This window comes from Lacerta agilis, chromosome 16 (genome assembly GCF_009819535.1).
Source record: "Lacerta agilis isolate rLacAgi1 chromosome 16, rLacAgi1.pri, whole genome shotgun sequence".
Lineage (NCBI taxonomy): Eukaryota > Metazoa > Chordata > Lepidosauria > Squamata > Lacertidae > Lacerta > Lacerta agilis.
In genome coordinates, this window is record NC_046327.1 from 31,298,802 (window position 1) to 31,325,532 (window position 26,731).

Genomic DNA, 26,731 nt, shown 5'->3' on the forward strand with positions numbered 1-26,731 from the left:
GACAGGCAAGCCCACCTCCCAGGCCCCAAGTCAGCCTGTCTCCACTTCTGTTGCACTCTTCTGAAGTACGATGCCAGGCTCCGGGGGCGGGGGGGGGGCATTTGCAGATTCCCCAGCCTCCAGCTGCATGACCTTCTTTGGACCAGTTTTCCCTACCCCCCACCTACCCGACTTATCCTTGGTCTCTTACGCGAAACGGCTGGGTCCAAAATTAAAAATTTAAGGGATCTCTTTATGTTAAGACTGTTGGAGCTGTGGACTCCAGTTACAGTATATGGATGTGGGATACTGCCAGAAGTCAGTGTCAAAAAAGAGATGCCCCTCAAAACAAGAGGGTCACTATTTCTCCTGATTGACCCTGCACTTAGCCCATCATTAGCACTATGCTGAATGGACTGCCCGGAAGCCTCCCAAATTGGATCAAGCTGCCTTGGCTTTTGGAAACTGAATGTTATTGTACTTTTCCCCAATTGGTGTCCACCGTGTCGTACACGTCGCTCTGCGGATCTAACTCTTTCTTCTTTCCAAGATGTTTTGCAGCATCATGCATAATAGCCTTGGAGCGCCAGCAGTGGGCAGTGACATCTGAGACAGTTCAGGCTTTGCATCCTCAGCAACAGCTAGAGGAGTTGCTTGCTACCGTGCCCCCATTGAGGGCCATGTTGTCTCTTTGCTAAGGGTAGATATCAGGCATGCATTGAGAGGTGGGTGAAGAATAGAGCCCCTCTTTCCCCACCCAGCAGCAGCAGGGTTTTCCTGCAGAACCAAACCTATCTGCACAAATCAGCTCCCATTCTCTAGCAGCACTAACTGTTTTGGGGCGCTTCTTTTTTTAAAATTTTGCTTGATGGCTTTTCCGATGAAAAAGCCAAAAGAAATCTTAGCAGGGAGACAACTCTGAAAATGGACGCGTGTAAAACTAATGCTGGTATTAAGCACATGGCCTAAACCTGTTGTTGTTTTTTTAAGAAATAAACTGTTTTCTAGGCTTTTTGTCCCTTTGGCAGGGGCTGGGTGGGTAAGAGGGAAGTCTGGTGGGGATGCTGCAAAAAGCCGTAAGGTGACTGCAGCCCCTTTCTGCCCTGTCCCCAGCCCCTAACAAGACACACAAAGACAAGAAAAGCAATAAAATAAAATAAAAAGGGGGGGGGGGGGAGAATCCTGAAAGCAATTTGCTTCTTCCTTTGCCCAGCTAAGGGAGGGACAGAACAATCCAAAACCCTTGAGATCTCAGGCACTAAGTGCTGCTCCTGCACAAGACTCTCAAAGACTTTCCAGGCAACTGGGGATGGGGGCAAGGGAGAGGGTGGGGCAGGAAAAAGAAGATGGGTCAAGAAAAGCAGATACCTTCCACGGCATGCTTCTGGTGTGGAGAAGGCACATGGGCCTTACTCACCGCTGTTTGGGGTGCTTGTGAAACTGCCGCCATGCAACTGGCAACAGCCGGCATCTCTTGGGACACCCTTTGCAAAAAGCCACGCCTTTTCTCTCCTGCTCCCAGCACCTCACTAACTGAACTCGGTTTCCTTTTGCGCTTTTAAAGCTTTTAAAAATGCCTTCAAGTCATTGTGAGCCGCCACAGTCGTGCTGGTGGGCTCAGTTGCTTTGGCTGGCGTTTAAACCCTCCCTGCAACAAAGCCAGGCTCGACCCCAACCGCTGCACTGCCAGGTAAGTCGTTTTGCAAACCTGGGTGGAATCAGCAAAGGGAAGGGAAGGCTTTCAGGAAGGAACCGCCCCAGCTCAGAACTATGGCTATCCCCCAACTCAATCCCATAACAAAGCTGATGCCACCATCCCAGTTCATTATATGGAGACTCTTGTGTGGCTCCAAGCTACCTGTACCTGTGAAATCTGATACAATACGGACACCCCCATCACTTGTCTGGAAAGGCCATGGGAATGAATGACTGGTGTGTGTAGAGTAGTAGCACTTAGTGACTTGCTTTTTTTTAAATCTCCCTTTGAATTTGTGTGTGTGTGTGTGTGTGTGAAGTTCAAGAATCCCAGTAAAAATTTCCAACAAGGTCTCTCTTCCTTTTTTATAAAAATAGATTTTTTTAAAATCTTTCTAAACGTTTGCTGTTGTTTTCATTTTGTTTCCCATTTCAGCCTTTTTAATGTGTCATTCCCCCCTTTCGTTGAGTCGTTAGGTTGATCTAACATTGAAAAAGAGAAAAGGGAAAACTCACCCACCAGCCCATTCCCACTCCTGCACCCCCCCCTTTAATCAAAAACAACTTTCTAGCTTATCAGATAGTCAACTAATACAGTTTGGGGGTGGGGGGGCTGGCTCCCTCCTCTCTCTCTCTCTCTCTCTCTCTCTCTCTCTCTCTCTTCTCTCAGATGGCCCCATGCTTGGTCTTAACAAATTCTTCGCCTAAAAATTTATAAAGAAAGAAGGAAAGAATGAAAGGCTTGATTTTGGGAGAGGAGGCAAAACAGCAGGTTTAAATTGTACCACCACCTGATTCAAGTCCATATTTCTGACCCGAAAAGAAACTTGACCCATCTAGTCCACACAACCTGATTAATCGACTAGGAATCTTTGACACTGTGCCAGGTCCCTGGCCTCTCCACGACCCACGCTCTTACTTTAATCCCAAATTATTCCAGGACGTAAGCAAATTATCAAACCTGATACGCAAACTTACAAAACAAGAGCAGAAAAATAATATATATGGGGGCCTTTGCTTTCCCCCCAGGGAATGAGACTTCTCTGGGGACAGGCAGGAAGGACCCCCACTCAGGACATATGGGGTTGGGTTTATTTCCCAAATACAACATCATTCTAATTAAGGGCCAGGCAAGGTGGTAGGAATAACAAACAATATCGCTAACATTTTAGACCAGGGGATGAGATGAGAGCATTGTCCCCCACCACATTTGTACTTTTGTACTTTTTTTTTTTTGCATCCAAGGAGGACAAAAGTGGTGAGCTGGATTATTGTAACTCCCCCCGCCCCCCAGGCTAGCTCAGAAAAGCAGTCGTGACAATTCTTGGAGGTGTTGGGCGGGTCGGGAGTGTTTCGATATCACACCTTACAGGAGAGAGAGGTTTTCGTCCCCATCCACCCCCCCCGGGGGGCCAGGAAACCTGCCCATCAAAAGGAACAATATAAGGGTTCAGAATTCAAAGAGGGAAGGAAGGATGGAAGATTGGGGAAAGCTTCTGACTTGGGTAAAGTATGTTAGAAAAGCCTAGGACAAGGGACCGGGTTGGGGGGGGGCGCAGTAGGGTCACAGAAACAGAGAGGTGTTCTATTCTGAGTGGATGTCTCCCCTGCACATTGCCAAGAGCAGGGATCGGTTTTCAAAAGGTGGCTGACATGTTGCCACGTCCGTGCTCCCCGCTGGGCTGTCGGGCACAGGGGAGGGGGAGCGGGAGAAGCCTCCTGCTTCCCAGAGAAGATCACGGTGTCTGGCGGTTTTTTGTTTTGTTTTGTTTTGTTTTAAATATTCTGCAACATTGAGTCAATGAACATTTCCGTTCTCGTGGCGAGTCGGGGAGGAGGGCTGTTTTCCAGCATCCTTGCCGCTCCACCCCCGCCCCACCCCTCCCGCCATCTCTCTCGCCCCGCTCGCTCGCTCATGCCTTGTGTTGCTTACTGGTCTTGAAGGAAACCTGGAGGATTCGGTCGCCCAGTCGGTAGCCATTGAGGCTGGCGATGGCCATGGCTGCTTCGTCGTAGTTGGTCATGGTGACAAAGCCAAAGCCCTTGCACTTGTTGGTGGTGAAGTCGCGGATCACCTTGACGTTGGTGACTGCTCCAAAAGGGCCAAAGAGCTGCCACAGGACACTCTCATCGGCCTCTGGGGAGAGGTTGTACACAAAGATGCACCAGCCGGCACTGGAGGCCCCTGTCAGGTTGACTCCCGCCAGGCTGGTCATGCTGTCGATCGTGATGGGAGAGAACCTGGAGATCAAGGAGAGAGGACTACTTTGGGTGTAAGGCTGGCATTCTACCAGCATGAGCTCACTGCAATATGGACAGGTTAGGAACAGCGCTGCCCACTTCTCAGGGGAAAGGGAGAGGCACCGGCGGTTCGCTCCTACAAGCCTTGGCTCCAAGGGACAGGAGGGAAAGGGCACAGGCAGTTCCTACCAAAAGCCCTGGATCCTTGAGGTTGAATTTGATGTACAGTGGTGCCCCGCTAGACGAAAACAATTCGTTCTACAAGTGTCTTCGTAGAGCGAATTTTTCGTCTAGCGAAGCGGCAATGCAGCGCGGAGGTTTTCGCGCCCCCCAAAAAATTTGTCTTGCGAGGCAGCCCCATTGACATTTTCATCTTGCGGTGAAGCCTTCCGCTAGTGAATGCCGTTCGTCTAGCGAGTTTTTCGTCTAGCGAGGCATTCATCTAGCGGGCACCACTGTACAGTCGTACTTTGGCTGTCAAACTTAATCCGTTTGACTCCCGAAATGGTTCAAAAACCAAGGCATGGCTTCCGATTGGCTGCAGGAGCTTCCTGCACTCTATTGGAAGCCGTGGAAGCAGCATCAGACGTTTGGCTTCCGAAAAACATTCGCAAACTGAACACTCACTTCCGGGTTTGCGGCCTTCGGGAGCCAAAACGTCCGAGCACCAAGGCGTTTGACAACCAAGGTACCTCTGAACAAGCCTACCTTTGTAATTTCCCCCACAGATTTCGGTGAGGTGACATTTTAATTCACACTCCTTCAAGGGTATTTCTGCCTGTGCTCCATGTTCCCCCAGTTTGGTTCTGCCTGCAAGTGTGCCACGAGTCTCCCTGCTTGACCTTAAGGTTTCTTGGCTCTAATAACAAAGTAACCTCAAGGGTAAAATGGAAGGGCTCATAACGAAGGAGATTGTGACTTTTCCTGTGCATGGATGAGTTGATCATGCAAGTCCTTAAATTGGAATCCCATGCAGAATCTGGCACAATGAGAATCTCAGTTTCCATTTAAAGAAAGAATGAAAGAAAGAAAACCCACACACCAAGTTATAAACTTCATGGTAGCAAATAACATCTTAGAAATATTCTAATGAAACAGGGAGGAATTCAGTGCTGTGATAGTTCCATCAGCTCAAGCATTACAGCTTGCCAGACAAAATATCCCCCCTCTCCTCCCCTGAGCACTGTTACGGGGTTTCTCACAAGCCCCCAAAGCCAATTTTGGCACAGGGAAGGGAGGGAAAAGGAGGGAAAAGCCCATTGCACAAGGGATTCCAGTGATGGGACTCATTAGGTGAATCCTGCCCAGGATGAGGGGCAGAGCTTGCTGTGAGATGGGTGTGGAACAGGTATAGTACAAACTTCCCTATGTCTCTCTCTCTTCCCCCACCCCCACCCCGGGCCAGCTATTGTTTTCTGACATGTTGCTGGTGACCACCTGTGCTCCAGTTATTTCCTTCCCTTTCCTCGTCCACCCCAGTTTTGAGGGAGAAGAAGGAAGAAAGAAAATTGAAATATTTGGATAACCTGGATCTATGGGTAGATTCAGGTAAAAGGTAAAGGTAAAGGACCCCTGGACAGTTAAGTCCAGTCAAAGGCAACTATGGGGTTGAGGTGCTCATCTCACTTTCAGGCCAAGGGAGCCGGCGTTTGTCCACAGGCAGCTTTCCTGGGTCATTTGGCCAGCATGACTAAATCACTTTTGCTGCAACGGGACATTGTGACGGAAACCTGAGCGCACGGAAACGCAGTTCACCTTCCCGCTGCAGCAGTGCCTATTTATCTACCTGCACTGGGATGCTTTCAAACTGCTAGGTTGGCAAGAGCTGGGACAGAGCAACGGGAGCTCACACTCCATCGCGGGGATTTGAACTGCCAATCTTCTGATCGGCAAGCCCAAGAGGCTCCGTGGTTTAGACCACAGCACCACCCATGTCCTTCTGAGTTGTTTCACCACAACTCTGTATATGGATGTGTAATTTTTGTTATTGATCCAGAGCACGCTGTTATTCGTGGCTGAATGGCTCACCAACACTACCTGCCTGCTGCAACTAAGCTTTCCAAATACAGGTGGAAGTGAATGTATTGGAGTTGGTTCTGTGCAGAGAATACCTTCAACCTCCAGCCTGCTGCAGTAGAGCATTGTGTGTCTGCTAATTAATTTGACTTCAGCGGCAATCATTCTATGCTCATTTACTTGGAAGGAAGCCCGTTGACTTCAGTGGGATTTACGTCAGAATAAACACATGCGATTGTGCTATTGCATAGAAAATTCTCTATTTGTGAACAACAACGCTCCCCTCTAATCTTGTTGGGAACAGGAGGAGTGAAGGAAGGCAGTTCTGTGGAAGGGTCAAGCTTCTTCTCCTTGCTGAATCTGAGGAAACAGTTGGGCATGCCAGGAATCTCCAGGGCAGGCTGGACCACTCATGAAGGATGCTGGCTAGCAACCACTTAAAACGACACAGGCTCAATTTGGGGCCTAGGAATTTTGGTCTGAGAAGACCTAAGGAGGAATGAGCTTGCTCAGTGCCTACATGGGGAACTACAGAGAGCTCCTTTAAGCTCCTCTGAACTTTCTGAGGAAGATTGGGACCTGAAATATAAACAGTAATTGTTGTAATATGTCTGACAGCCTTCTAGCTCTCAGAGGGTTGCCTATATATATATATATATTAATATATATATAATATATATATATATATATGTTTTCTTCCACCTTCCCAATTCTCCTTTGGAGCAACCGTCTAATTTCTGTCCTTCAAGCAACACAACTAAATGAAACAAGAAGCACCCAACACAGTGACAACAGATAAACACAAGGACCAAAACAAAAAATTATATAAGGAACAGCCAGTCATCTGGAGAAAAACAGCAAACCCTTCTCTCAAACCAAACCCAAACAGAAAAAAGAGAGGCATGAAAGGTCTGTAGTGGTGTCCCCCAAGACACACAAACCCAATTCCACAGGCCTAAGGCAGAAGATGGAGGGATTCTATTGTTTAACTTTATAGTACTTTTAAATTCCCATGCTCGCTGAGGGAGGTGGGGGGGGGGGAATACAAAAAGAGGGGAAATGATTACAAATAAAAAAAATTAGTATTGGGGATGGGGGGTATCGAACCAGCAACCACCAATAAAGTTGTCTACGTTTCCCCCCCCTTTAAGGTTAAGAAAAAACAGATACCTTAGAGACTCTACCAATGTTATGTCTAATCATGACGCCCACATTTGCTTTGTAAAAGGATGAGTGCGGCTGCACTGTTAAGGCCGAGGTGGGGGTGGGGTGGGGGGCTCTCTCGCCTCTGGGGCTGTGTTGACAATCACCTTTTTAAAATCCAGCCTTGTGCTATGGGCCAGGTGGGGAGGGAGAGGGGGGGCGAAGTGGCGAGGAGCGTAGGCTTTGGAAGGCTATTTACCTCTTGACGCCGTATGCCATGTTTAGCAAATTGTCGAGCCTGTGGGAGGAAGAGGAAGACGAGGAGAGGCCATTGTTAGTAGACGATCTCGTAACAAGAGGGTCCTGCGGTGCCATCTGGCTTGGCTATTAGTGCCGCAGCGAGGCAGCGCTTGCATCCTGAGACTAAGCACAGGTTGCTGTTTGTATATGTGCAAGAGTGCACTTGGAGGCCCTGGAGGAATTTAAATGTCTTAGGTTTGGAAATATATATATATGTGTGTGTATATATATATGCTGAACAGCAATGGGAAAGGATCTCCATCTATTTTGTTTATATCTGTTTTTTCACATACTGAGATGCATGGGTAATGGGCAGGCACTAATTAATTAAGGGCAATGGTGTCTGCATTTCAAAAATGATGATGATGATTATGGTAATAATCAATCATTTTTAAGAAAAGAGAGAGAGAGAGAGAGAACACCTAGAACAGAACATGGCAAACATATTTACAGTTACAACTTGCCACTCCCTCTTGTTAGGACTTACTTTCCTCTGCAGAGCTGTGTCCAGATTTCAGGCAGCAACTCTGAATTTTCTTCAATTCATTGCTTAAGAATCTGCATGATTACCATCATGCCATGGAATCAAGGCAACTTGCCTTACCCTTTATTTTTTAAAGGCGAGAGTTTAGTCTTAATAGTTGCTAGCAAAGATCTGAAAACCTGCAGGTTGCCTGAGCTTCCAGTGGTCAAATTAGTACTACCGGTAGTACTTTTCCCTATTGGCCTTCCTGCCTCTATTGTCCTTTAAAATGGTCCCTCATCTCCATCAACTGCTACACATATCTGGATTCCCAGAATCTCATCTCTTCAAAGAATGTGGTGCAGAAAGGCAAAATCTTGCTAAGAACTCCCACAAATGGTGCATGGAATACAGTACACATTTAAGTAGCACATTTTTTTTAATAACTTAGTAATAGGACTTGGGAGTATTTTTCCTAGTGCAGATATCCCAGGCCTTACTTATGAGGCGCATTTCTAATAAACTAGACCTTTTGCCTGTTTGCACATGCAGGAGAGAGCATGTTAATGGGTGAAACGGAACACCTCCCAGATCCATGTATGTTTTTATTAGCATGTATGTTGTGGCTCCATCATAAACGGATGTTTAATGAGCCAAGACGCAGAAAATACCTACGTCCGCATGTTCCATGCATATGTATGACTTTTGCATGTGTGTCATGTTACGGCATGTCGTACAACATGCAGATGCCATGCCTATGAACATCATCTGCGTATGGGTCCACCGGATATGTATGAGCAGGGAGTTCAAACACAAGTGACCTGAACCTACAATTCAGTCCATCATTACTTCACCAAAACCGAACCAAAATTTATCCTGCCTGTTGGGACCTAAATTGGCTTTTGAACCAAAGGAAGAAGTGGGTTATACGAAAAGCCTTCCAGCAGCACAAAATCCCTCGTCTAGTAGGCAGAGAGGCTATTTTAATTTCCTAGCGTATTGTTATTGCTTTCTTTCTGATAAAAGTATGTTTTGGATACTATAGCTAAAAGTTGACCTGGATTGTGGGGGAAGGAGCTGGGTTGATGATCCCACTTTTGGGAAGGGGCTTGGACACATGGCCTTCTGGAAACACTGTATTCCTCAGTTTTACACAGTACAGTGGTACCTTGGTTCTCAAATGCCTTGGTACTCAAACGCCTTGGAACCCAAACACTGCAAAGTGTTCCAGTTTGCCAACGTTTTGGGAAGCCAAACGTGCTCCGTTTTGAGTGTTACTCTTCCAGTTTTGAGTGCCACACTTCCGTTTTGAGCTCTGTCTGGTTTTGCTATTTATTTTGCGTTTCTGTTTTTGCGGCTCTTTTTTGTGTGTTACTGTGTGGAACCCAGTTCAGCTACTGATTGATTGACTTGTGTGGCCGCAGTACATTGTTTATGGCTTCATTTTATGGATCAATGGTCTCGTTAGATAGTCAAATTCATGTTAAAATTGCTGTTTGTGGGGTTGTTTTTAAAAGTCTGGAACGGATCGATCCATTTGCATTATTTTCTATGGGAAAGCGTGCCTTGGTTTTGGAACACTTTGGTTTCGGAACGGACTTCCGGAACGGATTAAGTTTGAGAGCCGAGGTACCACTGTAATTCCATTTGGTGGTTTCTCTCTAACTGAAGGGTCAGAACATACCTGCATTAGCTGATGGGGTTAAAGGGGAAATTCACCACAGACATCTCTGAGAAGGAGGAGAAGGAATCACCAGATTCTAAATCTGAGTGTGGCAGCTTACATTAGACCTTTTGGGACAGAAATCTGAACTAGCCTACTCGCAACCCAATGTCATTTTGCTCTCCATGGGATAAGGCAAACGGCACAATTACAGAGCACTCAGTGGCTCCATAGAACAAGCCTGGAAGTCAAAAACCACTCCTTTAAATTCTTCACTTCAAACAAAAGTGGGGCAGGGTTCTAGCCTTGCTTTGGGATACAAGAAACTCCTTGAGCTTTGAACAGCCTGTTTACCACTAGGAGTTCTCCCGGGCCCTGCCACACTTTAGGGCCAAAATAGACAATATGTAAAACTGTCATATAACCCATAGTCAAAAGAAAATAAAAAACAAATCCTTCCAGTAGCACCTTAGAGACCAACTACCGGTAAGTTTGTTCTTGGTATGAGCTTTCATGTGCATGCATGCTTCTTCAGATACAATTTGTGATGTAGCTCTGATGTATCTGGGGTGGTGGGGGTCTTGGGATAACCTCTTCTGTGATTGGATGCTGTTTCTGGGGGTGGGCTAGACTCCAGGAGGGATTTTGAAATGTCTTTATAAGAGCATGCCTGCGTATGGGTCCCTGAAAATCGCCGCTGTTGCAACAGCTTCAATAAAGATCAAGCTTACTAGCTGCTTTGCTTCTCAATCTTCTCTGGTTGGCCTCTGTTTTTTATTCCTACCAATGGAGAACCTGCAAAGGACTTTGCAAGGGCTCTTGTGTACCCCATAAGGGAATAAGGGCAGATTTTTTCTTACAACACCTGAAGAAGTGTATCTGAAGAAGTGTGCATGCACACGAAAGCTCGTACCAAGAACAAACTTAGTTGGTCTCTAAGGTGCTACTGGAAGGAATTTTTTATATATATTTTTTATTTTTTTATTTTGTTTTGACTATGGCAGACCAACACGGCTACCTACCTGTAACTGGAAATATAACCTGTAGCGTGGCATAGCGTGTGTGTGTTTGTGTGTGCATGGTTAACCCACCCCCACTTCCACCATCCTGACAAAAAAAAAAAAATCCCTCCCCGCTGCAAAAGTGCTATTTGCTCCAGGAAGAGAAGCTGCCATTGATGCCTGTGCAAAACAGCAGGTGGGGGTGGGGTTTTTGTTGGGGCTAGGCACATTCAGTGCAATACACAGGTGTACCCTCTGCTCCAAGTCGGTTCTTCTCAGACACAGCCCAGAATCCTTTGGGCTCCCATCCCAGCTATGGCCAAGGTGGGTGGGTGGAGGAAATAAATATGAAAGAACTCTTTCCACCTCAAGGACATGGAACGTCGAGAGGCAACAGAAGGTAGGATGGTGCAAGATACTGTTCAAAATACTCAGTTTCCTGTTCTCCAACCCCAAAGTGGCAACTAACCTCTCTCTATATATATAGATTTTAAAATCCAGTGTTTTTAGGCTCGGGTTACAATATCCATCTATCTAAACCTTTTTGGTTTTGAAGCAACCCTACAAAGTGACAGAGAGGCACACAGTGCAACAGAAATGTCTTCTGCTCAGATGATAAGAGAGCAACAGGAGATTATTACCAGTTCAGCCTCACGAAGACAGGCAACAGAATAGTTCAGGAAGTCCACCTCGCAACTGCAGCAATTTCCTTCTCCAGAAACGAAGGAAACACCCATAAAAGTCCTCTGGGGAAGCAAGGCTAGAAGAATCCCTGTTCCCTGCTGCACTCAAAATGTTTTTAAGTCCAAAGGGCACAGCTGCTCACTTGCTCTGCCACAAGCTTCCTCCACAAGCCCTAATATGCTTCTAGTATCCAAACCACCTTTCCTACTGGATCAGATATGCACAGCCTATGCCGAAATCCATCATGATTAGTACCACTGCCTAACACAAGCCTCTGTGCATTTCTCCTTGCCACTGCCAGTTGGATGCAGCAGGCTGAATTCTTTTAAAAACACCTCATTCTACAGCCACTTCACTAGAAGGACAGATCCTGAAGTTGAGGCTCCAGTACTTTGGCCACCTCATGAGAAGAGAAGACTCCCTAGAAAAGACCCTGATGTTGGGAAAGATGGAGGGCACAAGGAGAAGGGGACGACAGAGGATGAGATGGTTGGACAGTGTTCTCGAAGCTACTGACATGAGTTTGGCCAAACTGTGAGAGGCAGTGAAGGATAGGCGTGCCTGGCGTACTCTGGTCTATGGGGTCACGAAGAGTCGGACACGACTGAACGACTGAACAACAACAACAAAAGCACAAGACAACTTCTCCTGCTTAGTGGGAAACATGAAGAACTCAAGACCCAGGTTAAATTCCACCTTAGCTATGACCTTCCTGTATTTTCAAAGCCTGGGCATTTCCAGTGTTCAAAACTCCCATTGTCCTAGGAGCGTTTTGCGACGGGATTTCATTAGCGCGAGCAGTTTCCAAGCTCTGGGCGCAGTAATGCACCCAAGATTTCAGATTAAAAATGCAGTGTGGGTAGAAAAGAGGATGTTTTTTCTGCCTCCCCACTTTCAGCTACTCTCTGAAGACTGGAGAAGAGACCCTTTTAAGAATATTAGGGGGTGGGTGGGCAGGGGAAGGACTAGACCATGTGCAAAGTGAACATAATATTTTCAGCTTTGTATTCTCATTATAAAAAAAGCACACCTAGACATTCCTTTGTTGCGCCCATAACCTCGGTTTAAAGTGCCATTTAGCTCCTAGCTTTCATATCTCATTTTCTAACCCTGGGCATTTTTCCCTCTCAGCTCTCCAGCTGTTAGGTGGAACTACCAGCCATCCTAGAGAGTTAGGAAGATGAACAACTTCGGAGATTTGGGGACAGTATGAAGCTGAATAAATATGTGATGATTAGGTACCACATAATGAGTCTCAAATAACGTCACTTTTAAAAAGAAGTGAACAGTTCTCTCACACATGATTATTTTTCCTGCTTGGGGATGAAGATAAATCCGTGTATTAACATGCACGCTGCCACACATGGAAGTCACATCGAAAGCACCATCTTCATACCCAGCAGGTGTGGGGAAAATATCACGTGTGAAGCAGCAGATAACAAAAAAATCCATGAAGAATGTGGGAGAAAACATACATATGATGCAGATTGGGAGTTCAGATGCAACCAGGCATTCGACGCCAAATGACAGGAATGGGGGGTTAACTGCCTTGCGGCTTTATTTCAGTTTGCCTAAGACTTTTCAAGCCCAAACGGGCTAAGGGGCTGCTATGGGATTGCTGCAGACCTTCAGGTGACCCTCATAATCCGCCCCTCCCCATCTTACCTACAAATTGAAAAAAAGAAAGAAAAGAAAATGGGGTATATGAGAATTCATGGATCACGATTCCCAAAACAATGTACAAAAATAACTTCCTGTTTCATACAGGATCTGTCTCGCACAAAAGGAATCTGGGCGCTCATCTGTCCCAACCCTGCCCCCCTGAGGAACGCAATATAACTGGCAAATGGCACACATTGGTATTTAGGAAGATAGCACTACCTCTGTTTACACCTGATGGACGTGTGGCTGCCATCTAGATCCAGCAGAACCTCTAGCTATATAGACAACCATCCCTTTACTGAATACTGAGATGCGGCTATTTCTGGGGTGGAGCAGCAGGGTTAGCTGCTGCTAAAACTACCAGGGGGAAACACATCTAGGCACAAAGAGGCCCACTCACATTGGAAGTGCCTGGCCTCACCACCACCAATCCTAGCAGTTTTCAGGTGAGCATTACCGGAGCACACAGACTGCTTCTAACCATCTGGTAGACCAGATGCCCTGTAATCTTTTCCAATTCAGCACAGCAACAATCTGAAAGATACTCATAACTTTGTCCCTTCCTGCCTCGAAGAACTCAGCATGAGGGAGCCACTGAATGGTACTGTTCCTGTCTGCCTCGTTATTAGGACCCAAATGTGAGGCATGGGCTCAAGAGAAGGAGGGAGTCCAGGAGGGAACCCAGGAGCCCCCCCCAAGGTGCACTGATCCACGGTATATTAAGGAAGTGCACAGAGCAGTACCAGAACAAGGCCCAAGCCCAATGGGTCAGCTTTACAGAAGGCAATCTCTTAAAGAACAGCCAGTGAGATTGTGCTAAAGGGACACTGGAAGGAGGCAGAGGATTCAACCGCACATCTTCGCCTTGTGTTTACTTAGGGACTAGCAGCACCCGTGGACACTCAGATCTAACATACAGGAAAATGATGGGGCTGGGTACCTGAGTCCTAGGTTTCCCCCAAGCATAGGGCGGCAGCTGCCAGGGACCGGGTGAGGAGAACAACCTGAACTCTCAGCCCTCCAGCAGAGGAGAGGGGAAGGTGTCTCACCTGAATCGCTGAGTCTGGTGGTGCAATGGTCCCGTGTACCGTCGAGCTGTGGTCTGGTACAGATGCGTGAGCAAAGCTTGTCCTGTCTTCTGGCTGGGGTTGTTGGCAAACTTGACTGTGATGGGTTCGCTGGCGCCCAGGGGCTTCTGCCCGTTCAGCCCCTTGATGGCCTCCTCAGCTTCTATCCTCTTGTCGAAGCGGATGAAACCGACTCCTCTAGAGACACCTGGAAGAGCAGGAGTTGGAATGGCACGGGTGTTGTATGCATGCTGGAGAGGGCACCTGCTGAGTTGATGATGCAGGGCTACAGTAGGGTACAGTCAAACCTTGGTTGTCGAACGTAATCCATTCCGCAAGCCCGTTTGGCTTCCGAAATGTTCGACAACCGAGGCGCAGCTTCCAATTGGTTGCAAGAGCTTCCTGCACTCAAGCGGAAGCCCCGTCAGACATTCGGTTTCCGAAAAACATTCGAAAACCGGAGCATTTACTTCCGCGTTTTTGGCATTCAGGAGCCGAAACATTCCAAAACGGAGCTGTGTGGGAACTGGGGTTTGACTGTATCTCTCCTCTGAAGACACTTCTTGCATTTCCCCCCCCCCCAGCACCTTGCATTCTTTGTAACCTCTGTTTAATTTCCCCTTTTAGTGCCCCTGAATGTTTGAAACACATACAATATATAAAAGACCGGATAGCCACCATTGGATAAATCAGACAACTTTAGATTAAGCTTTAAATATCTCGGCTAAGCACCCCGAAATAATCTCGGTAGTTTTGGGAGTATCATCCCTCAACAAATATTGGATTACAGACTCTTTGCAAGTCAGTATTTTGAGCTGCGTGGGAGTCACTAGGAGATCTCTGCGAAGGGTGTCGAGAAAAGGGCAGTCCAAATTTATGTGGTGTATTGTATCTGGTGCTTTCTTTTTACAGAAACAGAATCTGTTCTGGGAAGGGTTTTTTTTGAAAACCTTCCAAACAAACGGATGAGGAGAATGCAAGCGCTTCTAATAGGTGATGTAGCGTCTGGCACCCACACCGTCTCAACTTGAGGTCCTTCCCATAAGTAGTATGGATCGGTGTAGCTACTCAGTGGAGGAGGAGCACCTGACATATGTAGAGAGCCATGATTTCTTACTTATTGCTTGACATGTTCTAGGGTTGAGCTCCGCACTCCCAGACACACAGCAGCATCATGGCAGAGACAGGACAAAGAGATGGACAAATAAGCCCTACTGGGATGGGGCAGCTCACACTTTTATAAAGAGAGTTTACCAGAAATGTGGCACAGTTCTAGCTTGCAAAGATTTAGAAAGGTGCCCTAAATGGATTAAGTCTGAGAACCAAGGTTCCTCTGTATAGAATCATAGAATCATAGAGTTGGAAGAGACCACAAGGGCCATCCAGTCCAACCCCCTGCCAAGCAGGAAACACCATCAAAGCATTCCTGACAGATGGCTGTCAAGCCTCCGCTTAAAGACTTCCAAAGAAGGAGACTCCACCACACTCCTTGGCAGCAAATTCCACTGTCGAACAGCTCTTACTGTCAGGAAGTTCTTCCTAATGTTTAGGTGGAATCTTCTTTCTTGTAGTTTGAATCCATTGCCCCGTGTCCACTTCTCTGGAGCAGCAGAAAACAACCTTTCTCCCTCCTCTATATGACATCCTTTTATATATTTGAACATGGCTATCATATCACCCCTTAACCTTCTCTTCTCCAGGCTAAACATACCCAGCTCCCTAAGCCGTTCCTCATAAGGCATCGTTTCCAGGCCTTTGACCATTTTGGTTGCCCTCCTCTGGACACGTTCCAGCTTGTCAGTATCCTTCTTGAACTGTGGTGCCCAGAACTGGACACAGTATTCCAGGTGAGGTCTGACCAGAGCGGAATACAGTGGTACTATTACATCCCTTGATCTAGATGCTATACTCCTATTGATGCAGCTTCTGGGTATTGCAGAATGCATATGAAATCAAGGTGAAACTCCACTGATCCTCAACATGAGAATCAACCTTTGTCTGCCTGTGTGGACAAGGCCTGAGCCCTTGTACCAAGAACAGGTAGTGCGATAGAAAGGATATGCAAATCAGAGCATGAGACCACGCAAAGGCACGTGATGTGCTACACAGATAGCATTATAGGCACATGCCTAATTAGGCACAACCCTTCCTGCTCCGAAGGACCGCCAGGACAATGAGAAACCCACTCCTCGCTCTGCTCAAGTCCCTTTGGCAATCTTTTCCCGCTGGTGGAAGGGTATTTATGAGCTTCTTGTTACCTGTGACCTGATCGACAAGGATGCGGGAGGTGATGATGCGCCCATACTGCGAGAACAGCTGCTCCATCTCTTTCTGGCTCATCGTCTTGGGGAGGCCGCTCACGTAGAGATTGGCATCACGGATGGAGGCTGAGCTAGGCCGGGCGTAGGACACCTGGTGGAAGAGAGGGCAGAATTACAAACACTCTTGAGAAAGAGCTTTCTGTTTCAACCTCCCACTTCAACCCCAGCAGCTCCCACTTTTTTGTGAGGAGCCAAGGATTCCTCCCCTGCCTACCTTTGCATCCATCTCCCATCCTCTTCCTCTGTAGCTGGGGCCAAGATTCCAGCTGTAAGCAACCTGAGATAGGAACCTCTCTTCTCACAGTGTCATGCATATTAATTGTGTGGTAACAATAATAATTAGCAATACTAATAATATTGCCACCCAGACTCTGCCTTTACAACCCTTCATAGACTCTGGCCTCCTTCCATCATTTGCACTGATTTGTTTAGATCAGGGTGTCCCAAACTTGGGTCTCCAGTTGTTTTTGAACTACAGTTCCCATCATCCCTGACCACTGGTACTGCTAGCTAGGGATAATGGGAGTTGTAGTCCAAAAACAGCTGGAGACCCAAGTTTGGGAAACCCTGATTAGATGTATGGCTGAGGGCTCATCCAGACATCTTTCATGCCACTTTTCTAGGCACAGGTCCAGGTTTTAAAGCTCTGTGTCCAAGCAGTTGGTTTGTCCCAGCGCATTCCCTGGGAACACCAATGTCTTACTGCAAATGTCAATCTGGGAGGGGGGGAACCTGTTTGCCGTTTGCTCCGATTCAGTGGTGAAATGTGAGTTCTCCCGGGGAAAGCGGGAACAGCAACAAAAGGATGTCTGGATGACCCCTTATTCTGTGCTGAAGGCCCTGAGTGGGCGAATGTCAGGCTTCAGGGACTCAGCTTCCTCCCCCCGCCCCCGGCAGTAGATAAACAGAACAAAGTGAAAGGAATCTCTTACCAGTTAGAATTTTTAATGATCATAGCGAAAGAACAAAGAATCCATTTCTAGGAATGAAGGTGCTCCCAATTAAGGTTTCCACCCACTCCCCCCTTGCCATCCACGTCACTTCTGCATCTTGCAACCTGATCCCGCAACCACTGTGCTTTCTGAGCTGCCACCTTATCTAGCAGCTCCTTGACCTTGGGCTGAGCAGATGGATGCTTTCCAGCGAAAGAAAGACTATTAACTCTCTCTCTCCCAGTTCTTCTTCTTCTAACTGTTCATCACCCAGTTCTTCCCAACTTCTGCTTTCTGAATTATGTCCCTCTGCAAACCACTGTTCCAAATCTATACTGTCCCACGGCTCCTGGGAAGATTCAGGATCCTGGTCAGGAGCAGGGGGGGGGGGGCTCCCACCATTCCTCCTCAGTGCAGCCCTCCTCAGCTCAATCCCAACTGTGCATGAAGCAAAAGAGAGTCGGTGCCCCTTCTGAACTCAGATATGCATTCCGGCCTTCCTTTCATGAAGGCACCTTGAGGGCAGCTTCCCCGCCCACCCAAACCCTCCTCACCTTGATTGTTTTTGTCTGTAGTTTGAGCCCATTCAACGTGTTGATTGCTTTATCAGCATCATTGGAGTCAACATAATTGACAAAGCCGTAGCCTAAGCTCTGCCCTGGTAGGGAAGAAGGGAAAGAGGTTACAGTGGAGGACCTGTTGCAGGTAGGTAGCCGTGTTGGTCTGCCGTAGTCCAAAGAAAAAAAAAATTCCTTCCAGTAGCACCTTAGAGACCAACTAAGTTAGTTATTGGTATGAGCTTTCATGTGCATGCACACTTCTTCAGATACACTGAAACAGAGGTCACCAGACCCTTATCCAGTGGTACCTCTGGTTACGTACTTAATTCGTTCCGGAGGTCCGTTCTTAACCTGAAACTGTTCTTAACCTGAAGCACCACTTTAGCTAGTAGGACCTCCCAATGCCGCTGTGCCGCCAGAGCACGATTTCTGTTCTTATCCTGAAGCAAAGTTCTTAACCTGAAGCGTTATTTCTGGGTTGGCAGAGTTTGTAACCTGAAGCGTATGTAACCTGAAGCATATGTAACCCGAGGTACCATTGTATATAGTGAGAGGGTGGTGTGGTGGGAATGGGTCATTGGCTGATAGGAGAGGTAAACCTGTGGAGGACCTGCCAAGGAAGGAAGGAAGGAAGGAAGGGACACAGAAAAGGAGAAGGGAGGTTTCTTTCAAACCAAAGGGGGAGGGAATAAAAAAGAGCTGAAACAAAAGCTTAAATCTTTTGAAGTTTGATGCAATTTTAACAGCAGAATATAAAGGTTAAAATTAGAATATAAGGGTTGTTTCAGTGGGTTCAGAACCATCCTGTGAATGCTGCAGTATATTATTTTGTGCCCCTCACTCCTTCAGCTCTCCTGCCTGCGTTGCTCAGAATACAAAGTGTGGCATATTGAGTTATTCTGGGGGCCACCAAAGATAAGATGCAGGAGAGCTGTGAACCATCTCCAGGTGGTTTGGTTTATTTTATTTTATTTTATTTTATTTTATTTTATTTTATTTTATTTTATTTTATTTTATTGCTTCTTTACTGAAAAGCAGCTGTGGGGGTGGCTAATTTGACCACTGCAGAGATGGGGGGAAAGTCGTGTCTAACCCTTTCCCCTCCCCAAACTGTCCCTCACACACTGTTGTGTTTTTCTCAAGCAAGGGGGAAGATACGGGGATCCAAAATCCATTATCGTGCAGGCGAAAAAGAAGCTTGGTGGGAGCAAATTTTGATCAGAAAACGGTCCACAAGTTAAACACTTATCTCCCCCACCCATGGTTTGTTTATTGTATTTACATATTTATTAATCTTACACCCTGTCCTTCCTCTCAAATGAGCTTAGGGTGACAAACACACAAGGGATCAAACAATTAAAGCATCTTAAGAACTGTTCTAGTACAGAAACTGGAAAGGATCTGCACTTTAAAAGTCTCGTTGGAAGAGGAGTCTTCAAGCAGGCCACCAAAAATACAACAGATATGGTGCCTGTCTGTTATATAATGTCGTCCAATCAAATTCACACATGTACCATGTGCATGGATGGGAAAGACCTATAGCACCGTGGTACAGCATTTGCTTCACAGATTCAGTCTCTGACACCTCTGTATAGGGCTGGGTGACCTCTGCCTCAAAGCTTGGAAAGCTGCTGCCGATCAGTGCTGACACTACTGTATAGCTGGGCAAGTAGGCTGGGGGCTCATTTAGACTTCCTTTTGCCCCAAGCTTTCTGGGCAAAGGTCCAAGCACTCCCCCCTCTATATATATATCTTTTGCCCCGATGCTTTCCCCGCGAAAACTCGCTCTTTACTGCTGAATCAGAACAAATGGTATTCCATGGGAAACCTGAATCGCTGTTTGCTCTGGTTCAGCAGTAAAGAGCAGGTTTTTGCAAAGAAAGCCCCTAGAAATTGCGGGGCAAAAGGTTAAGTGTGGATAAGCCCTGACTTGGTAGAAGACAGCTTCCTGTGTTCTGATGCATAACAGTATTTTAGCAAAACGAAAAATATTCGGAGATTGGCTCTCCCGCACCCTGTCTGTAGTTTGGTCTTGGGGCGGCATGCAATTTTTTCATTGTTTCTTTTCATCCAATTTAGTCGAATGTGGAAGCTAATGGTCTAGAGCAGAGCTTCCCAAACTTGGGTCTCTCTCCAGCTGCTTTTGGACTACAACTCCCATCATCCCTAGCTAGCAGGACCAGTGGTCAGGGATGATGGGAATTGTAGTCCAAAAACAGCTGAAGATGCAAGTTTGGGAAGCCCCTGGTCTAGGGGCACTGCATCCTATAGGCGAATTCAGGAGGGCACGTTAACACATCTTGTTTCAGCCAATGACACAACCATCCTCAACCACCTAAGAACACCTACAAAGTCAGGTCCCAGAGCCCTAGAAGGAGGGTCTCACATCATTATGTAACTGGGTGTTAGAAACACGACCATATTCAGCATTTGCTAATAAACTCTCAAAGGAGTATTTTTAAACAAATTGGTTTCAGCTCTAGCCTATGCCAAAGTAGCAACTCTTCCATCGGCTGTTAGAATGAGAGTGATATGGAAAGTAGTCCCAGAATCCTGTTTTGGCCTAACAGGAGCATTAGACAACAAATTAACATTAAACAAAAGCACTACTAAAAATCAAGCTACTGATCGGAGGGGGCCTCATTTCATTTCAGCAGGCACAGACTCTTATTAATAGAAGCAGCAGTTCTTAAGCAGCAGTCCCTAGTCCAGAAGGCCTTAATAGAGAAACAAGTGGGAACTCACAGAAAATGTGTCAGGTCTCTGGGCTGCTGCTATTCAGACCTCCCACCTGTTCAGAGATTATGCAGGGGTTCCCGGGTGCGTGTGAGGAACAGCTCATTATTTCCTTGGTCACTCTTGCGAAAACACGCAGTGCTAAGGTTTCCAAGCACAATTCAAAGTGTTGGTGCTGACCTTTAAAGCCCTAAATGGCCTCAGTCCTGTATACCTGAAGGAGCGTCTCCACCCCCATCGTTCAGCCCGGACACTGAGGTCCAGCACCGAGAGCCTTCTGCTGGTTCCCTCGCTGTGAGAAGCGAAGTTACAGGGAACCAGGCAGAGGGCCTTCTTAGTAGTGGCACCCGCCCTGTGGAACGCCCTCCCATCAGATGTCAAGGAAATAAAGAATTACACAACTTTGAGAAGACATCTGAAGGCAGCCCTGTATCGGGATATTTTTTAATGCTTTATGTTTTTAGACAAGCTGTAAGCCACCCAGAGTGGCTGGGGAAACCCAGCAAGATGGGCAGGTATAAACAATAAAGTAATTATTTATTAAGGGGGTCACGCTTTTTTTTTAAAAACCTCATTGCATGCATGCCCTGACTTTCATCTCCACTTCCAGGTTGCTATGAACCATCGGGGCAGATATAGTGAGCCCACAAGCCAGATCAAGCTGTGCAGCCCTTTGAAGTGGCTCACCAGCCACCCCACTGAAAAACACCCCCCATCACAACACTGGGCTAGGATGAGAGGTTTAACCCACCCAACCCAGCCCGTTCTCATCCTGGGGCAAAGTTCTCAAACCGAGGTACTACTTCTGGGTTAGCAGAGTAACCTGACGTGTCTGTAACCCGAGGCGTCTATAACCAGAGGTACCACTGTAAATACACCATAGGAGCCTACACAACACAAAACGCTGTTGCTGTATGTAGGTTTTATTTTGTTTGTTTTTTTATCTTATATTTTGGAAATGTACATCCAGGTTTTTTTACCCTTTAAATTTTTTTGGGGGGGGGGCCCAAGAGAGTGGGGCCCTAAGCTATACCTTGTTTAGATTATACGTAAATCCGGCACTGAGCTTTTGTGTGCTGAACCACATGGTTGGTGTGTGGACCTTCACCACAACGGTCATGACCCTCATCTGTGCATGTTGACATGCAGTCCTTGGAGGGCCAAAAAAAAGGTTAGCCACATCTGGGTCAGGGCCTCAATCAGGCCAACTGCTTCCCCACACCTTCTCTTTTCCCCAGCTGATACCCTCAGCATTGATGGAGGCTACTAAGCAGGCTAAACGGGACGCGGGTGGCGCTGTGGGTTAAACCACAGAGCCTAGGGCTTGCTGATCAGAAGGTCGGTGGTTCGAATCCCCGCGACGGGGTGAGCTCCTGTTGCTCGGTCCCAGCTCCTGCCCACCTAGCAGTTCGGAAGCACGTCAAAGTGCAAGTAGATAAACTGTGTTTCCGTGCGCTGCTCTGGTTCGCCAGAAGCGGCTTTGTCATGCTGGCCACATGACCCAGAAGCTGTACGCCGGCTCCCTCGGCCATTAACGCGAGATGAGCGCCGCAACTCCACAGTCGGACACGACTGGACCTAATGCTCAGGGGTCCCTTTACCTTTACCTTTTACTAAGCAGGCTCAGTCCTCCTTGAGCTGCTACCTGGGGAGTCTATTGCAGAAGCAGGCAGAAACTATTCTGTCTGTAGGTGGCCCTGTTCCACTGCCAAACTGACAGATGCAGCACCACCTAGTTCAGCATTTGATTATGCTGATGACAATGACTAGCTGGGGGAATTCTCTGAAATGTTCCTCACATGCTGAAAAGGAAACCTACTCATCTGCTTAAATTTTGAAATTTAAACTGAGAGGTGTTTTGCCTTTTTTTTTAAAGTACTGCAGACTCTTAAGCAAAAACTTCCAAGTAATACAACGTGCACATTCCCCCCTCCCCCCGTCCTCGCAGCTTTGCTAACGTCACAAAATTCCTTCCAGTAGCACCTTAGAGACCAACTAAGTTTGTTCTTGGTATGAGCTTTCGTGTGCATGCACACTTCTTCAGATACACTGAAATAGAAGTCACCAGACCCTTATGTATAGTGAGAGAGTGGGTAGGGGTATTACTCAGAAGGGTGGTGGGAATGGGGGATTGGCTGATGGGTGTGGAAAAACTGTTGAGGACTGTTAACGACTGCAATTGGTCTTACAGGAAAAAGCAAGGGGTGAGATGGCTGTCATGTATAATGAGATAAGAATCCAATGTCTTTGTTCAGACCAGGTCTCTCCATGGTTTTAAGTGTGGTAATGAGTAATTCAGCAACTTCTCTTTCCAGTCTATTTCTGAAATTCCTTTTTAATAAGACAGCTACTTTGAGATCTTGTATAGAATGTCCTGGGAGATTGAAGTGTTCTCCTACTGGTTTCTCTGTCTTGTGATTCCTGATATCATAGAATCATAGAATCATAGAGTTGGAAGAGACCACAAGGGCCATCCAGTCCAACCCCTGCCAAGCAGGAAACACCATCAAAGCATTCCTGACAGATGGCTGTCAAGCCTCTGCTTAAAGACCTCCAAAGAGGGAGACTCCACCACACTCCTTGGCAGCAAATTCCACTGTCGAACAGCTCTTACTGTCAGGAAGTTCTTCCTAATGTTTAGGTGGAATCTTCTTTCTTGTAATTTCAATCCATTGCTCCGTGTCCGCTTCTCTGGAGCAGCAGAAAACAACCTTTCTCCCTCCTCTATATGACATCCTTTTATATATTTGAACATGGCTATCATATCACCCCTTAACCTTCTCCAGGCTAAACATACCCAGCTCCCTAAGCCATTCCTCATAAGGCATCGTTTCCAGGCCTTTGACCATTTTGGTTGCCCTCCTCTGGACACGTTTCAGATTTATGTCCATTTATCCTTTGGCGTAGGGTTTGGCCTGTTTGTCACAACCAGGGCAATGGTTGAGTTTCAGTCTGGGAGCCTCTCACAGATGGGACCACAGCTCACAGCATCTTTGCCTGACAGTTTTATAGGCTGGAGCGGAGAGCCCATCCGGTCCCCCACCTCTATTCCACACAATGGCTTTAAGGTAAGAAAATGTGGGGGCTTGCAGCAAGCAGGCAAACCAGTATAAGGGTTTCAGTAGAAAAATGTGTAACATCCGCTGGCGTATAACAGAAAATACAGATTGTACCGCGACACTTTTTCATTCTCTAACAAGATTTTGTCAGTTTTCTTTTTTGATTCATTAATATTAAAATCAACAGTGCCAAGAGCTTTGTGCTGCTGACTTCACAAAAGTTAAGACATCATAGCAAAAGTTGCACCTTCCAGACACAGACCGAAGATGCCTTCAAACTGCACAATCACCAAAATGTTACACTTGCAGAGGATGACCTCAAGTTATAGATTTTTATATATGAGATTATACAAAATATGCCTCCGTGCTGTAAATAATTCAGATTTCATTTGACGTTTTGTACAGCTCAAAAAACAATTAAAACAACATATCCAATTTGATAAATGTTATTAATAGAAACTCCAAGGTTTATCACTTTAATGCTTGACAGCAGCTTTAAGGTACCCAGATTTCAGTGTCTGAATTAATGCTAGCTATAATTGTAGAAATTACATTTTGCCCTATTTGCCTAAGGGCAAAACAAGATATAGCTTGCATTTCCCAGCATCTTTTGACTGCCCAGGATGAGATCAGCTGCAGGGGCGATTAGGATTGTGGCAAGGGCAGGGAGGGAGGGTTTTTAACCGCTTCCCATGTCAATTCCCCTCCCACCTGGAACCATAATTAGTTGTAGAAAACAAACAAACAAACAAACAAATAAAATTTTATCTATACCCCGCCCTCCCCGGCCAGGGCCAGGCTCAGGGCAGCTAACACCAAATATAAATTACAATGTAATGGGGGGGGGGAACAGTTAATTAAAATACGGCTCAAAATAGCTACAGCTTAAAACGCAGCCTCGTTTTAGCAGTAGCCCATAGATCAAGACCATAAAGGGAGGAAACATCAGATATTCACCCGAGCCAGCTATCCATGCTGGTTCTACATGGGCCAGCAAAAAAGCCAAGGGAAGATTTATATAACAAATCCCATATAAGGGGTCAGAGTGATTCTAAGCCGAAGGCCAGGCAGAACAGCTCCGCCTTGCATGCCCTGTGGAAAGATGTCAAATCCCGCGGGGCTCTAGTCTCTTATGACAGAGCGTTCCACCAAGTCGGGGCCAGTGCTGAAAAGACCCTGCCTCTAGTTGAGACCGATCTAACCTCCTTGAGGCTCGGGACCTCCAAAGTGTTGTTATTTATGGACCTTAAGGTCCTCCGTGGGGCATACCAGGAGAGGCGGTCCCGTAGATACGAGGGTCCTAGGTGCTTGTATATTAGTAGTTTGGGAGGAGGAGGGGGTGAGCAATTTACATCAGAGAAATGGAATCGAGGTGAAAGGGTTAAGTCCTCATTTCTTGCACCACAATCCCAATCCAAACTGTTATCTCCCAACGGCCGCTTATTTATTTAGAAAAAAATTACGGTGTTGGGAAAGATGGAGGGCACAAGGAGAAGGGGACGACAGAGGATAAGATGGTTGGACAGTGTTCTCGAAGCTACTAACATGAGTTTGGCCAAACTGCGGGAGGCAGTGAAGGATAGGCGTGCCTGGCGTGCTCTGGTCCATGGGGTCACGAAGAGTTGGACACGACTGAACAACAACAACACAGCAGTATGGGGTGGGTGTCAACGGGCAGTGAGTTCCAAACTATTGGTGATGCCACACCAAAATATCAACTGCTCATGAATTTGAAACAAACCATCTGGGCCCTTGGAAAAGTGCAAGTTCTGCAGATCAAAATGGTTAAGAAGGCACATATGGTCTATTGTCCATGCTGTGGTGGGCTATGCCAAGATGGCAAAACTGACTGGAAAACTCAGAAACCAAGAGGATAAAAACTTTATAAAAGAATGGGAAAAATTTATAAGTTATTTAGGAGACCACTGTAAGCAGATGGAAACATTAGCAGGATTTTGATTTCACTTGTAGTTTAACAATTACCATGGGCAATATGGTTTGATATAAAAATTGGAGTATAGAAGAATATGCAGTATTAAATCTTTATAATGGGACCCCATGGAGGGGATGGGGGAAGTCCTGGGATTCGGAGGGATCTCTTTATATGGATATACTTTTTGATTCTCTGTTTATAACTTGTATTTGTAAAACTAATAAAAATTATTATTATTATTGGGAAAAAGAGGACACATATGGAGCAAGGCGATTCTTTTGAGTAAACTGGTTCCAAGCTTCTAAGAACTTCGTATACAGGGGTACCTCGGGTTGCAAACACTGGGTTACAAATTCCGCTAACCCGGAAGTAGTACCTCGGGTTGAGAACTTTGACCCAGGATGAGAACGGAAATCGTGCGCAGTGGGAGGCCCCATTAGCGAAAACGTGCCTCAGGTTAAGAATGTTTTCGGGTTAAGAACGGACCTCCGGAATGAATTAAGTTCGTAACCCAAGGTGTTGTTGTTCAGTCGTTCAGTCGTGTCCGACTCTTCGTGACCCCATGGACCAGAGCACACCAGGCACGCCTATCCTTCACTGCCTCTCATAGTTTGGCCAAACTCATGTTAGTAGCTTCGAGAACACTGTCCAACCATCTCATCCTCTGTCGTCCCCTTCTCCTTGTGCCCTCCATCTTTCCCAACATCAGGGTCTTTTCTAGGGAGTCTTCTCTTCTCATGAGGTGGCCAAAGTACTGGAGCCTCAACTTCAGGATCTGTCCCTCTAGTGAGCACTCAGGGCTGATTTCTTTGAGAATGGATAGGTTTGATCTTCTTGCAGTCCATGGGACTCTCAAGAGTCTCCTCCAGCACCATAATTCAAAAGCATTAATTCTTCGGCGATCGGCCTTCTTGATGGTCCAGCTCTCACTTCCGTACATTACTACTGGGAAAACCATAGCTTTAACTATACGGACCTTTGTCGGCAAGGTGATGTCTTTGCTTTTTAAGATGCTGTCTTAAAAACCCAAGGTACCACTGTACTAATAAGTAAAACCCCAAACTTGGCCCAGTAACAAATCAGTAGGCAGTGCAGATCTTTGAGCAGAAGTATACAGTGGTACCTCGGGTTGCGGACACGATCCATTCCGGGGTGCCATTTGCACCCTGAAAAGTCCGCAACCCGAGCGGTGATATCGCACATGCACGGAAGCACGATGTCACGCTTCTGCGCATGTGTGACCTGCGCAGAACGCTTCTGCGAGTGTGTGCGAGGC

At 46.6% G+C, this 26,731-nt stretch overlaps 1 protein-coding gene across 5 annotated transcripts in view; it reads right to left on the minus strand.

Annotated features, from left to right (window-relative positions):
• Positions 1-3,079: 3,079 nt before the first annotated feature.
• Positions 3,080-26,731, minus strand: part of ELAVL3 (ELAV like RNA binding protein 3) — a 70,158-nt gene continuing 46,506 nt past the window's right edge. For 2 of the 5 annotated variants that reach the window (XM_033173301.1, XM_033173299.1), the window contains exons 3-7: positions 17,722-17,825; positions 16,173-16,326; positions 13,897-14,122; positions 7,334-7,372; positions 3,080-3,936 (exon numbers count right to left, since the gene is read on the minus strand). In XM_033173301.1, the coding sequence (XP_033029192.1) occupies positions 3,588-3,936; positions 7,334-7,372; positions 13,897-14,122; positions 16,173-16,326; positions 17,722-17,825 (872 nt within the window). In that variant the 3' untranslated portion in view covers positions 3,080-3,587. The remainder of the gene's footprint in view (positions 3,937-7,333; positions 7,373-13,896; positions 14,123-16,172; positions 16,327-17,721; positions 17,826-26,731) is intronic. The other 3 variants (XM_033173302.1, XM_033173304.1, XM_033173303.1) reach the window with 3 other exon arrangements.